The sequence below is a fragment of the Nanorana parkeri genome, unplaced genomic scaffold (genome assembly GCF_000935625.1).
Source record: "Nanorana parkeri isolate BGI_ZX_2015 unplaced genomic scaffold, ASM93562v1 scaffold157, whole genome shotgun sequence".
Taxonomy (NCBI): domain Eukaryota; kingdom Metazoa; phylum Chordata; class Amphibia; order Anura; family Dicroglossidae; genus Nanorana; species Nanorana parkeri.
This window is the reverse complement of record NW_017306425.1, coordinates 518,773-532,375: the sequence shown is the minus strand read 5'-3', so window position 1 is coordinate 532,375 and position 13,603 is coordinate 518,773. Positions and strand designations below refer to the sequence as shown.

General features: G+C 41.4%; 1 protein-coding gene across 1 annotated transcript in view; it reads left to right on the top strand.

Moving 5' to 3' along the window:
- GMCL1 (germ cell-less, spermatogenesis associated 1) overlaps positions 1 to 13,603 on the top strand; it is a 105,702-nt gene that overhangs the window by 55,729 nt on the left and 36,370 nt on the right. The window contains exons 9-10 of the mRNA XM_018554417.1: positions 2,700 to 2,790; positions 6,086 to 6,229. Of these exons, the coding sequence (XP_018409919.1) occupies positions 2,700 to 2,790; positions 6,086 to 6,229 (235 nt within the window). The remainder of the gene's footprint in view (positions 1 to 2,699; positions 2,791 to 6,085; positions 6,230 to 13,603) is intronic.

Genomic DNA, 13,603 nt, shown 5'->3' with positions numbered 1-13,603 from the left:
CCCCCCCCCTCATCTGTCCTTGCTGTGGCTGCTGATTTTTCTGACACTTTGTTCTCACGGCTGTGGACACGCACACTTTGGACATGTTGACTGAGACAGTGTGTCAGCACTTCTATAATGCAATATCGTGCTTCCTAATCATGTTAACTTCCACAGAACCTCATAAAATAATGTCTTCACTGCAGCATTAACTTGAAGGCTGGAAAGAAATGAAACGTATCGAGTTCACAACTGTTCTTTCTTCTTTCTCTTGGCAATGTTTCAGATCACTCCATTCCCCCCCCCCCAAGCATTCGTAAATGAAAAACACTGTTAGATATTCAGGGCTTGTTTGCATTGTTGTGGACTCCATCCTTGCCTTCAGTTTTTGCCCAGTTGTACAGACTCCCTTCCTCATGTACTGAATTGCTTACTCAGGTTTCACTGCAGACGGTGAGGTTCTCGCAGTGTGCATTAGAAGCTGCAGTCAGGGCTTGCCTTATTTCCTGGCTAAAGGAGATCTATCATCAACTAGCCAATTCCTCCCCAGCCTGACTGCCCCTGGCCTGTCCTTTTTTTTATTCATTGGATTTCAGTTTTGCAATCATGGTGGCACATTTTTACCTAGGGCAGTCTACATGCAGGTATAGTCTGCCTAGGAATGCCACCCATCAAAGCATTTTAATATTTGCATAACTCCTTTTCAAGATACAGCCTATGTCTTGCATCAGGGCTTGAAGGCTCTCCAGGGGAGATTTGGGCAGAGTAGTGTGATTTCAAGGCGCTATATAAAGCACCCTGCCAGCTGCTCCCACAAGCCATGATCTGTATTCATTACATAGACGAGCACAGAGATCCCATGAGGGTTTTACTGGATCTAAAATATGGTATGTATTGAAAATATAAACTATGCCACTTATAGATTTATTTCCTTACAGTGCAATGATTGATTTGGAAGGCTTTTTAGCTGTACAATTTCTAGGTGAATCCGTCAGACCAACATTTAAAGTTCCCCCAAAGTTCTCTTCACTAGTGCTTTGAACACATCTTGGGCATTTTGGCATCATGCCTCAGTTTCCAAAAGTTGTAGACCTGCCATCTGGTCCTTTTTCACACATTGTCTAAAGCTGGCCATACCTCTATAGATTATCTGCAGATTTTCTATGATCAGATGGAAAAACCGCAACAGATTCCTCCATCTACGCTAAACTGTGTGGATACCTTAACAATGCCAGCATCCAATCATATTGCTTGGGTATTTTGACAGCCAGCGGGGCCGACTAGCAAGATACTGAAGCTTGGCCCAGTGGGAGATTCCTCCATCCACACAGTTTAGCGTAGATGGAGGAATCTGTTGCACTTTTTCCATCTGGTGCTACTTCTGTTCCCCATGGTCCATGTGTGTGTTGTAAAGTAGTCACCGCTCCAAGCTCACTCGTGTGATGGGCTACAATCTCATGTTTAGTTAGCTAATTTGTATTGAGTTTGTAGTCCATCACAGGAGTGAGCTTGGAGCTGTGGCTACTTTACAACACACACAGGGACCATGGGGAAGAAAAGTAGCCCCCCTCCAGAAGGAAGGACAGTGTCAGCACCAATTCAGAGATGATTTGAGGATCTACAGCCGACTGATGCACAAATAAGATACATTTTTGTTAAAGGAGAACTATGGGGTTAAGGCTTTTCCCCATAGTTCTCCTTAGGGTAACGAGAGGACACATACTAGTGTCCTCCCGTCACCCCAAGCTCAGTATATCGCGAGCTACAGCTCGCGGTATACTGAGATGCCGCAGCGGATCCCGACAATTATGTCTGGATCCGCCCAGCAGCGTGAGTGACAGCTGGGTCCGCCTATCTAGAGGCAGAGCCAGCTGTACCCGCCCCCTCCCCCGTCCGTTCCGCCAGTCAGCGCTGGAGGATCGGAGCGGGGAGGGGGTAATCCAGCCCATGTAAAGCCCTGAGGGGGACAAAGCACCTGCTGTTTTGCAATCTGAAAGTATATCAGTTGACCAAAAGAGGTACACCTGGGTATACAGTACACTTTTTGATTTTTTGTTCCATTCAGCCTGAAAGCTGAAAAAAAAAGAATTCCTCTATCCACGCTAAACAGTAGGGAAGGAGGAATCAACCCACTGCAACTATTGAATTTAGTTTTGGCCTTGCTGGCTATCGAAATTGCAGAACAGTGCTGCATCTGATTGGTTGCCTGAAATTTGCTCCCTGTATACCCAGCTTTACTTTCACCATGTGCACAGGTGTATAAAAGTTGTGTACTTGGCTCTTTATGTGAAGATTGTGGACACTTAAATTCTACTTTTTGCTATGGGGCAATATTTTATTTACCTTTTTGGCAGAAAATATCGTTTTTAAACCTTCCACCAATTTCCACAAAGGATAACAATCGAAAAAGCCTGCTTGTCCCATGTGTAATCTTCAAACACTATCCAATGCCTGTTGAGTGAACTCATCCAACAGGGGATGAACTCCAGATGCTGTTAATCAATAACCATCATAACAAGCGCTGGGAACTCATTTATTCCAGACCGTAATAATTTGTGCCAAGTGAATAAAATCTAATCTCTGAATTGCATTAAGCTTTCTCCTTGACAATGGGGTAAAAAGATTAAAATGTGGTCCTGATTTACGAGTAGTGTCTGCTAGCAGTCTGTATATTTTCTTGTTGGATATAGTATTGATGTATCTGTCATATTTTCTTCTAGTGGATGTTCCTGCAATTAGTGCCTTCCTGGAATGGATCCCTAAAACAGCTACTGACTGAAGCAGATACATGGTTCTCCAAGCGCAGGAAAGGTTGGTGTATGCTTTTATCTTGTATGAATCATTATGTTCCATAGGGAATACAGTAGAAAATCAATAGTATGTAAAGTTTTTAAAAATTGGTAAGACACTATGTTCAATAATTTGTCGGCGATGATGTTAATATAAGTAACAACCAGCTTGACTTTAGTGAAGACCGTTCTTGTCTGAACAACCTGTTCTCGTTTGAGGAAGTGCGGAGGAATTTGGATAGGAGAAGACCAGTGGGCCTAGTTTATCCTTTCTGAAGCATTCGATAATGTACCTCACAAACTTTTCATCTTCAAAATATGGTCTGATGGTGTTAACGAAATTGTATGTACAAGAATAGGAAACTGGTTTCATGATCAGGTTCAGTGTACTGATAAAAAAAAAAAAAAAAAATGACATTTGAAAAAAATATTTTTTTTAACGTCCCCTGCCTTCACATGCATGCACATACGACACAAACATTTTCAGAAAATATATAATTGTTTGGTGTCTGAAGCTGTTTTCTAGCCAAAAATTCAGATTTTATTGTGCGTGCAAATAGTAAGAAATAGCTCCAGACAGCAAGTGGTTAAAGGAGGACATAAATTCAAAAGCGAATTCTACCCTTTTACAAAATGGTTCTGCCTCATTTTATGCAATTTAGTTTTGGTCACTAATTTACCCCAAGGTCCCTGGAGAACACACGTGGCCTGGCCATAATCTGAGCTTGGACGAAAGGATGCTTAATCTCAGATGGTGGCAGGGGATCTTTACTGTTAGAGTTGTGAAAATGTGCAACTCCCAGGTAGTGGTATTAGCTGAAAATGTGGATACATTTTAAAGAACCCCATAAAAACCCCAAAATGTAGTTATCTTACTCAAGGGAGCATGATATATGGGGGTTCATAGAGAGGCACACCTGTTGAACTAGATGGACCCGTGTTTTTTTCATCATTCTCAACTCTTTAACTTGGTAACTGGTTGTGAGAAGTGGCCATTCCTAGGCACTTTAAAAAAAAAAAAAGTGTAATGACCCGCTTCCTGATTGGCTGGGAAGCCGGCTCGATGCTGATTGGCCGGGAAGCCGGTTTCCTGGCCAATCAGGAGGCGGGTCATTACTCACCACCTGGCTTCCTGATTGCCTGGGAAGCCAGCTCCATGCTTCCTTACGGCACTGCCGGTCAGAGGAAATCTTCCTCTGACTCGAAGTTGTGGTAACGGAGCATTTGGGTGAGTAAGAGTACTCGCCCAAATACTCTGTATCGGTACCGATACTAATATTGGCGCGTCCCTAGAAATGAGTAAACTAAACATGAGATTGTAGTCCATCATGGGAAGCCAGCTTGGAGCGGTGGCTACGTTACATCACACGCAGGGACCATGGGGAACAGAAGTAGTCACCCTCCAGAAGGAAGGACAGTGTCGGCACTAATTCAGAGATGATTTGAGGATCTACAGCCGAGTGATAAACAAATAAGATACATTCTAATACCCTTTTAGCAAAAATGTATTTTTAAGATTCAACTCCTGAGTTTACTGTCACTTTAACCCATTAGAACAGGATGAATACAGTACCACAAATACAAAAGTACATTTTAGAAACAGTTCGGTTTCTTGTAGTTTGATGCCTGATAAATGTATATTTAGATTGTTTCTAACACTACCAACTTGCATTTCTCTTTACTACTTCGCTTATAGTCTGTTTTCACGGAACAAAGAGCAGCATTTTCCTTTGTTAGAACAAATACAACTTCAGTTTGTTCCAAGCACTTTGTTCCCCAGTTCTGGTTTAATAGGAAAATCAATAAATGGTCGGTATGAGCAGATTGTTTTACAGCCAAATTGAGGTGCTTGCTACGTGTGAAGTTGCTTATTCAGTTCAGATTGTTTTATAGACGCTTATTCAGTTTATTTTATAGCAATTAAATTTAATATTGGCGCATTTCTGAGGAGCTGTGCAACCTTTGCATGCTTTTCTGGATACTTGTATATAGCAAGTGATGTAAAATGCCACATTCCATCACATCGTGTAAATTAAATCTGTTCTCCCGAGTATTTCTACATCTTAATATAGTTGGTGGGATTGAAATCTGCGTTGGGAAGTGACAGATGGAAACTGTACAAAGCTCATATTCAACAAAATGACAAATATCCTGGTGAAGAAGCTTGAAGACTGGAAAACGCGATCAAAGCTGAACTCCAAGCAGATTAAAAAAAATACACAAATGAATGAAGCTGTGTATTTATTAATACATCAATTTGTGTATTTTTTAATGCAAGAAGGGCAAGTACCTGAATCTGGCATCATCCTCTTGCAGTCCCTGTACAGGCCAGACAAGGAGAGGGAGAAGCAGTTACCTGCGCTGCAGTGCTCTTGTGCTAACAAAAAGCATGATAGGAGAGCACAAAGTGAAAGAGAAATAAGCTCATCAGTCTGCTATTTCTCCATTATACAGTCACAGGCTGGGGAAGGGACAAGACTGGTGTTACCTGCAGCAGAGAAAAATCAGGTCTTCTACTGTGTCAGATAGGGCTTTGCTGTGTGATCAGACTGTGTACATCTGAGGACAGTATGAACAAATATACAAATCCTTTGCCAGAGAAAACTGCTCCTTTTATACAAAACACAGAAAATCCCCAGCTCACCTGCCAGCTAGCCTGCAACCAAACAAATAGCCCTGTCAACAGTATGCGTTAAAATCAGAGGTTTTAGTTGCACAAACTTTTGCCCAAAAATATGTAGAAGCCACACTGCCACGCCAAGGCACCTCTGCAAGGTGTGGTCCTAACTCTATGTATCCGAGTCTCCAAGTGTGAGCATATTAATGCAGTCGATAAATTGCATGCAGGTGTACCAGGAGGTAGCCAACTCCTCCTAATAAGGTGCAGGGACGCACTGGAGGCCCAGCAACAAAAAATGCACGCTGGGACCCCAGTGCGTCCTCTCTCAAACAAAAATAGTCAAACTAGAAAAAACATGGTACCTGCATGAATCTATAACTAGCCTTTACGGCAGGGTGCACATTGGGAAGGCTTACAACAATACAAAACGCTAAAAATCCCCATCCTCCCCACACGTAATTGCAGGCACTCGTCTCCTCTGCTGCAGCCAGTAAGACGCACGGGTTTCCTCAAACTTCCTGGTTGTGGGGGAGGGTACAGAGCGCAGGGGAGCCATAGGCTCATGAGCAGGGTCCTCTAATCCTTTTGGTATTATACTTGTACTGTCTTCCCATATGTTGTTAAAGTGCTGCGAAAACTGTTGACACTTTATAAATCCTGTATAAGAATAGCTCTGACATTCCATTTTTTTTTGTAGAGTTGGAAGAAGGTAACATTACATTCCTTGAAACTGAGCAGGGCTGCCCATTTGTGCCAGTCTTCAGGTACTTGCGAATGCAGTACATCATCAGTGACCTGGCATCGGCAAAGATTATTGAACGGGATGCTTTGATTCCTTCAGGTAAGAATGAGAAGAAATAATGTATTGAAGTACTGAAGAGCTGAGGAAGTAAAGATGGGAAATTTGCTTTGATATACAAGCGCTTTGGATTACAAGCATGCTTCCGGAACGAATTATGCTCGTAAACCAAGGTATTACTGTATATAATTAGGGTGAGGAAGATCTGCAAGAGTACCTGTCATGTTTGGTTAAAGTGGACGTCTAACAATTAAAACTAGAGAAGTTAAGCGGTATTGTGCTAAACTGTCCTATAACCTGTGCTGTATGTCTTCTCTGTTCAAGGCTGGATGAAGGGTTTTCTCTAGTCACTAAATACCTAGCAGTAATATCACTGAGTTTTCTGTGGAGACACGTCTCTAAAGTTAATAAACATTGCTTAATTCTCTTAATTCGCAGCCATAAGCTTAGTGTCCAAATGCGGAATGGATAGCCTGTGCAGGACACTATTGGATGACTCCTGATACATTCATTACATTTAGATAGTAGAATGCAATTTTAATAGCTAAATTTAGCACAATGAAGTACATGTAACTGGTGTTTTTTGTTTTGACTGTTTTGATTCCTCATAATCAGTAAGCAGAAGGACCAAAGATTTTATCAAACCAGCATTCAGAGGTATCCCATCGCACTCCAAACTGATGTATCCTCATGTGTAGCTTAAATGAGTGCTGAAATGGCCAACAGTTGGCGGCGTAAGAATAAGAGGGATAATTAGGTCACCAGCACACCCAGGTCCACTTCATCGATTCTTTTTTGTTGTTGTTGACATTTTTAGATAAACACGGTGTCACAAGCAAATGATAAAACCAGTTCACCAGGGAGGAAGTTGACACCTGTATGTCTCCTGTTTGGGGAATACTAGTACCATGTCCTGGATCTGTCAACTGGACAATTGGTTTTATGAGCCAAATACGGACTAAGTTGAGAGAAGGCATGGTGGTGTGTTTGTTACTGGAAGCTGGACAATCTCCACCATAAATAGACAGATTTGTAGACGGAGCTTTCTTTTAGTACTGCTTGGATAAACACATAAGAATAGACAGTCTATTTTAGTGCTAACTCAATAATGCTTTGTGATGATGATGTTACAGGATAATTACAAATGTAACCTATTGGCAATTCCTTTATTACTGTTGAATCACAACGAGACAAATATTGGTAATTATTGCCAACTTGTTCCATTGTACCTGCAAAATGGTTAATTACAGAACCTTTGTTCCTTTTTCGTACGGATTACATTAATTTTATCCAGCTTTAAGCTCCCGTGTCTTCTTGAAATCATCTCTCTGGTCCTCTAGTGTAGTAATGTGTGAAATATGCAATCACAAGTTAGTGTGGAACATTTTAGCATAGGTGCTAAATCAGGAAATCTCACTTCCTTCAATAGAAAAGCTTTCAAACCTGCCAAGTCAAATGTTGAATCTGAAATATTATTTTTTTTAAACCTTTTTCTTTTTCCTTGAGGCTTACCATAGTACCCTTTCTCAAATATACTGTTAATCATTTATAGTAAAGCAGAACTTGCACCTAAAATAAGGTTACCAGATTTTCGAAATGAAATCCGGGGATACCCTACTGACCATGCCTACCTATAACCACACCTATCAAAACCACACCCCCATTTTGTAACCAAACCTGCAAATCACACCCCCATTTTTAACATTCTCTGTAACAATTAGTCACAGACTCCTGGAAGAAAAAGACAGTAAACCTGTAATGTAGACATTACAGATGTAAAGACAGAGTGCCCCGAGCACTACAAACGCAGAATTACTGTCGTGTAGCGCAAATAATGTGTGTGACCAAATTGCGTTAACAGTGGGAGTGGCTGAAGATGCACGGTTAAATAAACCCTGAGACTACTCTACTATGGGTCAAGAATGTGTTACACAGAGTGCAGGGTCCCAGGAGTGTGCATCGTGCGCAGGGTCCCAGGAGTGTGCATCGTGCGCAGGGTCCCAGGAGTGTGCATCGTGCGCAGGGTCCCAGGAGTGTGCATCGTGCGCAGGGTCCCAGGAGTGTGCATCGTGCGCAGGGTCCCAGGAGTGTGCATCGTGCGCAGGGTCCCAGGAGCGTGCAGTGCTCTCAAGTGCAGGGGGTGCCAGGATGGCGTAACAAATAGGCCAACATACACAGCAGAACCAAACACCCCCACTTCCCAATACAGTTCTACCTCCCAGTGGAGCTCTCATGCCCCAAATTGCCCCCAATATATACATCTCCCCCCCCCTTTTTTTTCTTTCCCCTTTTTGTTTTCATGTTCAGATTTTAGTAGAATAGAATTGGACAAAATAATGGAGTTGGTCAGCTCAACATAGCAGAGCAGCCTTGGTAGTGATTTTGCATTGATTTATATAGCTATTATGATCAGGACTGACTATTCTGACTCCGATTGTTGTGATAGCGAAATATATCCCTTGCTGAGACCTCTATGCCTGGCCTGTATAAGCAGATATACTCACTGCGGACAATCCTCCTCAGATAGCTGAACTCGTCAATACCGATTCATTGAAAAGAGGTGTTTATTCTTTACATCAGGATTACAGCAGATGATAGGAACAGCAGATGAACGGTTATAGTATTGTGCGGTCAGAAAATGATGCCTTTCCTCCGTACTGTGCAGATTACCTGTGTGTCCTTGTTACATGTGGCTTTCAACTGTGGCCATGACACAGGAAGTACTGCACACAGGAAGAAGGGTGGGGCATACATAGACTGGAAATATGTCGTCACATGGGGAACAGAAATACAGAAAAGACATGTGTGATATCACAAAGGCCACTAGATGGCAGCATAGGATAAGACATGGATTTGCTATGGGGGAAAATAGTTAGGCAAATCACACTATATAAATTCTAACCTATATAACAATGCTAATATTAACTGAGGCTATGCATCTCATATTCTATGCCCCTATTGGGGCGGGACACTGACCAAATAACATTTTACAACATTTTTTTTTTTTTAGTGGTGGTAAAATATGGAAGATTGCCTATTTTGCATATTTATATTTCGTACTATCATTTTTAAGCCAGTACATATAATGTAAGGCTCTTACATGTTTGTTTGTTTACCCTCTGTTCACAAAAGATTGTTTTTTTTAAAAATATAACTCAATAGCTCAAGTTTACCCACAAAGGTGAAGAAGACTAAAGCAGATATAAAGCCTCTGTTTCTCATACATTGTCAGTTTTCCTTTTCTCAAAAACACTTCATAGAGCCTGTTTGTCATCCTGAAGTTGGTGTACTTTGGTAGGGTTAGCAACGCTAGTTATTGTCCTTTTTAATGCAGAAATTTGTAGTCTGGGAATGATGACATTTTATCACGGAGCCAGTATAGAACCAACTTTTCAGAAGCTTTAAGATGATTCAGAAAAATGTCAATGAGCAGAAGACAGACGTGTTGGGGCTAAACTGAACAGGTATCAGAATTAAAGTAAGAACAGATGTAGAGGAATCAGATTGTACAGCAAGAAATAAATTAATATAATTATTAGAATTATTATACAGGATTTATATCGCGCCAACAGTTTGCGCAGCGCTTTACAATGTAAGGAAGACATTACAATCACAATACAAGACAAGATGGTAAGGAGGGCCCCGCCATTGACTGCTTACAATCTAAAAGGGAGGGGGAAGTGATATATGAGGAGGGAGCTGTGTGGGGATGAATTGTTTTAGAACGTGATGGTTGAGTGGTTAGGGTGAGGTGGGATACGCATTGCAGTATCAGCCACAGCTTATTGTATGCTGTGGTAGTTCTGGAATATTTAATAATGCAATACTGGCCTGATTATGAGGATGATGTATTAAAATCGTAATTTGATTTTCTGCAGGGAAGAACAATTCACTAGCGGGAGGAGAAGTCATTCTAGCTTGTAAATATTTCTAACCTCTTTGCCCTTCAGTCAGCTGGTTTAATTTTCTGCACTGTGCGTTTAGTGCTGATTATTATAATACAGGATCTATATAGCGCCAACAGTTTGCACAGCGCTTTACAATATAAGAAATACATTACAATCACAATTCAAGACAAGATGGTAGGGCGGGCCCTGTCCCTGAGGGCTTGCAATCTAAAAGGGAGATGCCTCACAGCTCTGTGCTGCTCCAGGCACACAACGCTAACGGGAAGCAAACTGAATGATGCTCATGTTGCGTGTGAGAGTCCTATTCAAAATTAAAAAGTACTTGTTTTTAATGGTCAAATGTTGGCTGCCATGATTCCTTTTTTGTTTCCTTATTAAATTGTATATAAAAAAAAAACCTGGTGGAGGAGGTATGATCTTTGCTGAGGATGGGGTTAGGGGTATTTGTTTAAATTACGAGGCTGCTACATTTCCTAAGTGATTGAATATTGTTTTACCTACTTATCTGCTTTCCTTTGATATCAAATAATCTGAAGCTGTGTACATGTAGGCAAATTTAGATTATTTTCGTGGTTCTTCCAGGAACCTTGCAATATTTGTGCAAGCCAAGTACCTTGGATCCTTCTTTGTTACTTTTTCTTTTACATTTTCATCAGGATTCCTTCTGTTTATGTAGCTGCAAAGTGGACAGTAATAGTCCCTAGTTACTTCTGTGTATGACCACCTCTGTGTGCATACAGACTATTCCTAATCACAACACATTCATTCGTGCAGTTTAGCAATATCAGTTATCCTGTCTTTCTGTATATATTTGCATATGAATCTAAACACCTTCTGCACTAATGTATGCCCTCTACCTTTATTTAGAGCTGCCCACGCTATTGTGATTATCTCCCTGAGAAAATCCAATTTTTTTCCTTAGACAAGTGTTTCTTCAGAGCTTATCTTTTGTTGTTTGTAAATTGCTGTTCTAGCAGTGTACTGAATGCAGTGGAAGCATTGTATGGTATCGGGAACGAAGGTAATACTGCTAATGAGTAAAAACAAATAAAAAATACAATTTAAACTGTGAACTTTTAGTAAATCACTTCTTACTACACAGTTGGTAGCAGGAAAAGTAAACAGACCATTATTTGTAATGCATTTTAAAATAATAATCTGATTTTCCAAGCTGCTGTACAGTAATTTTAGCTTGTATAATTATCGTACCAACCATTGCAGGAGACTCGTGCTGTTGTCGTTTTAGCAACAGCTGTGATTGCTTTATGGCCATTGCCCCTGCTGAATAGTGTCTGTGAAATGTTCATTTTATGTTTGGTGTGTACCAAGGATGAAGACTTATCTGCTGCCATAGTACGGAGATAGTCTTTTAGGATAACTCGGAACATGATGCATCTGGATGAGTGCGAAATCATACATTCACTGATGGAGGCTGACAGGGCATAATTGCTGCTGAAAACCAAATACAGTAAACTCCCAGTTATCTAGCACCACGGGGGTCGGTAGGTGCTGGATAACTGTAGTTTCTGGCTGCTTGAGAGTTATTAGTATCTCTCGAGCAACCATCCCTGCAGCACCCCGTTTCTGCAGCCAGCGGTTGAATGGAAGCAGCTGGGAGCAATAGCCAGCCTGCTATTGGCTATTTCAAAATGCAATAGCAGGCTCACTTTTGAAGCCCCGCCCACTGAGATGAAGCAGACCTGAGAGAGAATGTTCTCTCTCAGGTCCTCTTGGGCAGGAACAATAGCCAAAAAAGAAAGTCACTACCAGCGCCAAAAAAACACAACCAAAAGGAACCCTCCTGTGGGCCAAAAAGTTACTAGGCCGCCCAGTCACAGATAAGGGAACAATAGCCAGCCTGCTGTTGGCTATTGAAACCCCGTTCACCAAGCAGAGGAGCGACCTGGAGAGAAAGTTCTCTCTCCGGTCCGCTCCTCTATTTAGTGGGCGGAGTTTTAATAACCAGCCTGCTATTGCAAATTACAATAGTTAATAGCAGGCTGGCTTTTGAAACCCCACCTACTGAGCAGCAGAGCAGAACTAAGAGAAAGTTCTCTCTCAGGTTTGATCCTCTCAGTGGGCGGGAACAATAGCCAGTCTGCTATTGGCTATTTCTCCCTATTGTTGACATTCTGCTGCCGACCTTGGAATCTAGCCGCCGGCTGACAGCAAAATGTAAACAAAGGATTTCGTTGGCAACTAAATAATTTTACCACATTTTTAGTGTGCACCAAGCAGCCAACCGCTTTTTAATGCGCATCAAGCCACAGGCACAAAAAAAAAAAATTTCTAGTTTTTTTTTGTTTTTGGGAATTTTTTTTTTTTGCTAGTTGCTTGAATTCCGGATAATAGGGAGTTTACTGTACTTTTTGTTTTCCCAGGGGACTTTAGACACCTTTTTACAAAGCTTTAGGCCCTGTTCACATGATTTTCAGGTCCGGATCAGGTGCGGTGCTATGTGTGTTGGCCGCGTTTTTAATGCGTTCCAGTAAAAAAATATATATATAGTTTTTTTTTGCTGGAGTGGAGCTGTCAGTATGTTAGCTGCAGTGCAGTGCGTTTTTGTCGCGTTTTCGGACCGTTTCCTGACCGTACAAAATGTGAGTATTTTTTCTGTCGTAACCTGAACGGACTGCGTACGTGAGTACTGTAGCCCATAAAACACATAAGGGATACATTGGGATGCATTTTTAGTGCAGGAGCGTATGGATCAGGTCAGCACAGAAAACGGACATCGTGTGAACAGGGCCTTAAAACTTGTAGCACTTCCAGAAGCTCACCTGCCTGTAAGTAATAACTAGCATTGACATTTCCGTTCCTGCTTTTCCATACCTTGTATGTTAAGGTTAACACTAGTAGATCCTAATAGACCCTTATTGTTATAACAAAGTCTGAAGCAGACCTTTAGAATTACAGTAGTTTGTAAACCTTGTGTGTGTTTGCGTCGCACACGAGCACCCAAAATAAAAGTGTAGACATAATTAGGTTTTCTGAAACCGTTGGCACTATATAAATCCTGTATAATAATAATTCTGACAATGTTTGCAGAAACTGCCACCATATACTGTATGAATTATCCAGCTTCTAAAAACTCGGTGTATAATTTGTGGACAAAGTATAAACTGTGTAGTGTGTGTGTGTGTGTGTGTGTGTGTGTGTGTGTGTGTGTGTGTGTGTTTTCAGTTTTTAAAAGCAATGCACAGTGAGACATTCGGTAATGTAAAAGTAATCCAAAGGTCTGAAGGATGGATACTTCTATCAGCCAGAATTAGATAGTGGCCTTCTTTAATGTCCGTAAAACTTTCAGTGACAAGTGGTGGGCCGCAGAGCACCAGGCAGAGGCTCAAAGTGTGCCAGGTATCAACTTTGCAGCTAATGGTCTCTCAAAAGCAAGGTTAGTGGACATTTCACTTCCCTTGCCTGATCCAGGAATTGTGTGGCCTTGAAGAACTGCAATGAAAAAAAAAAAAAAGTCGCTGTACAACCTATAAATAAAAAAAGAGTCTTG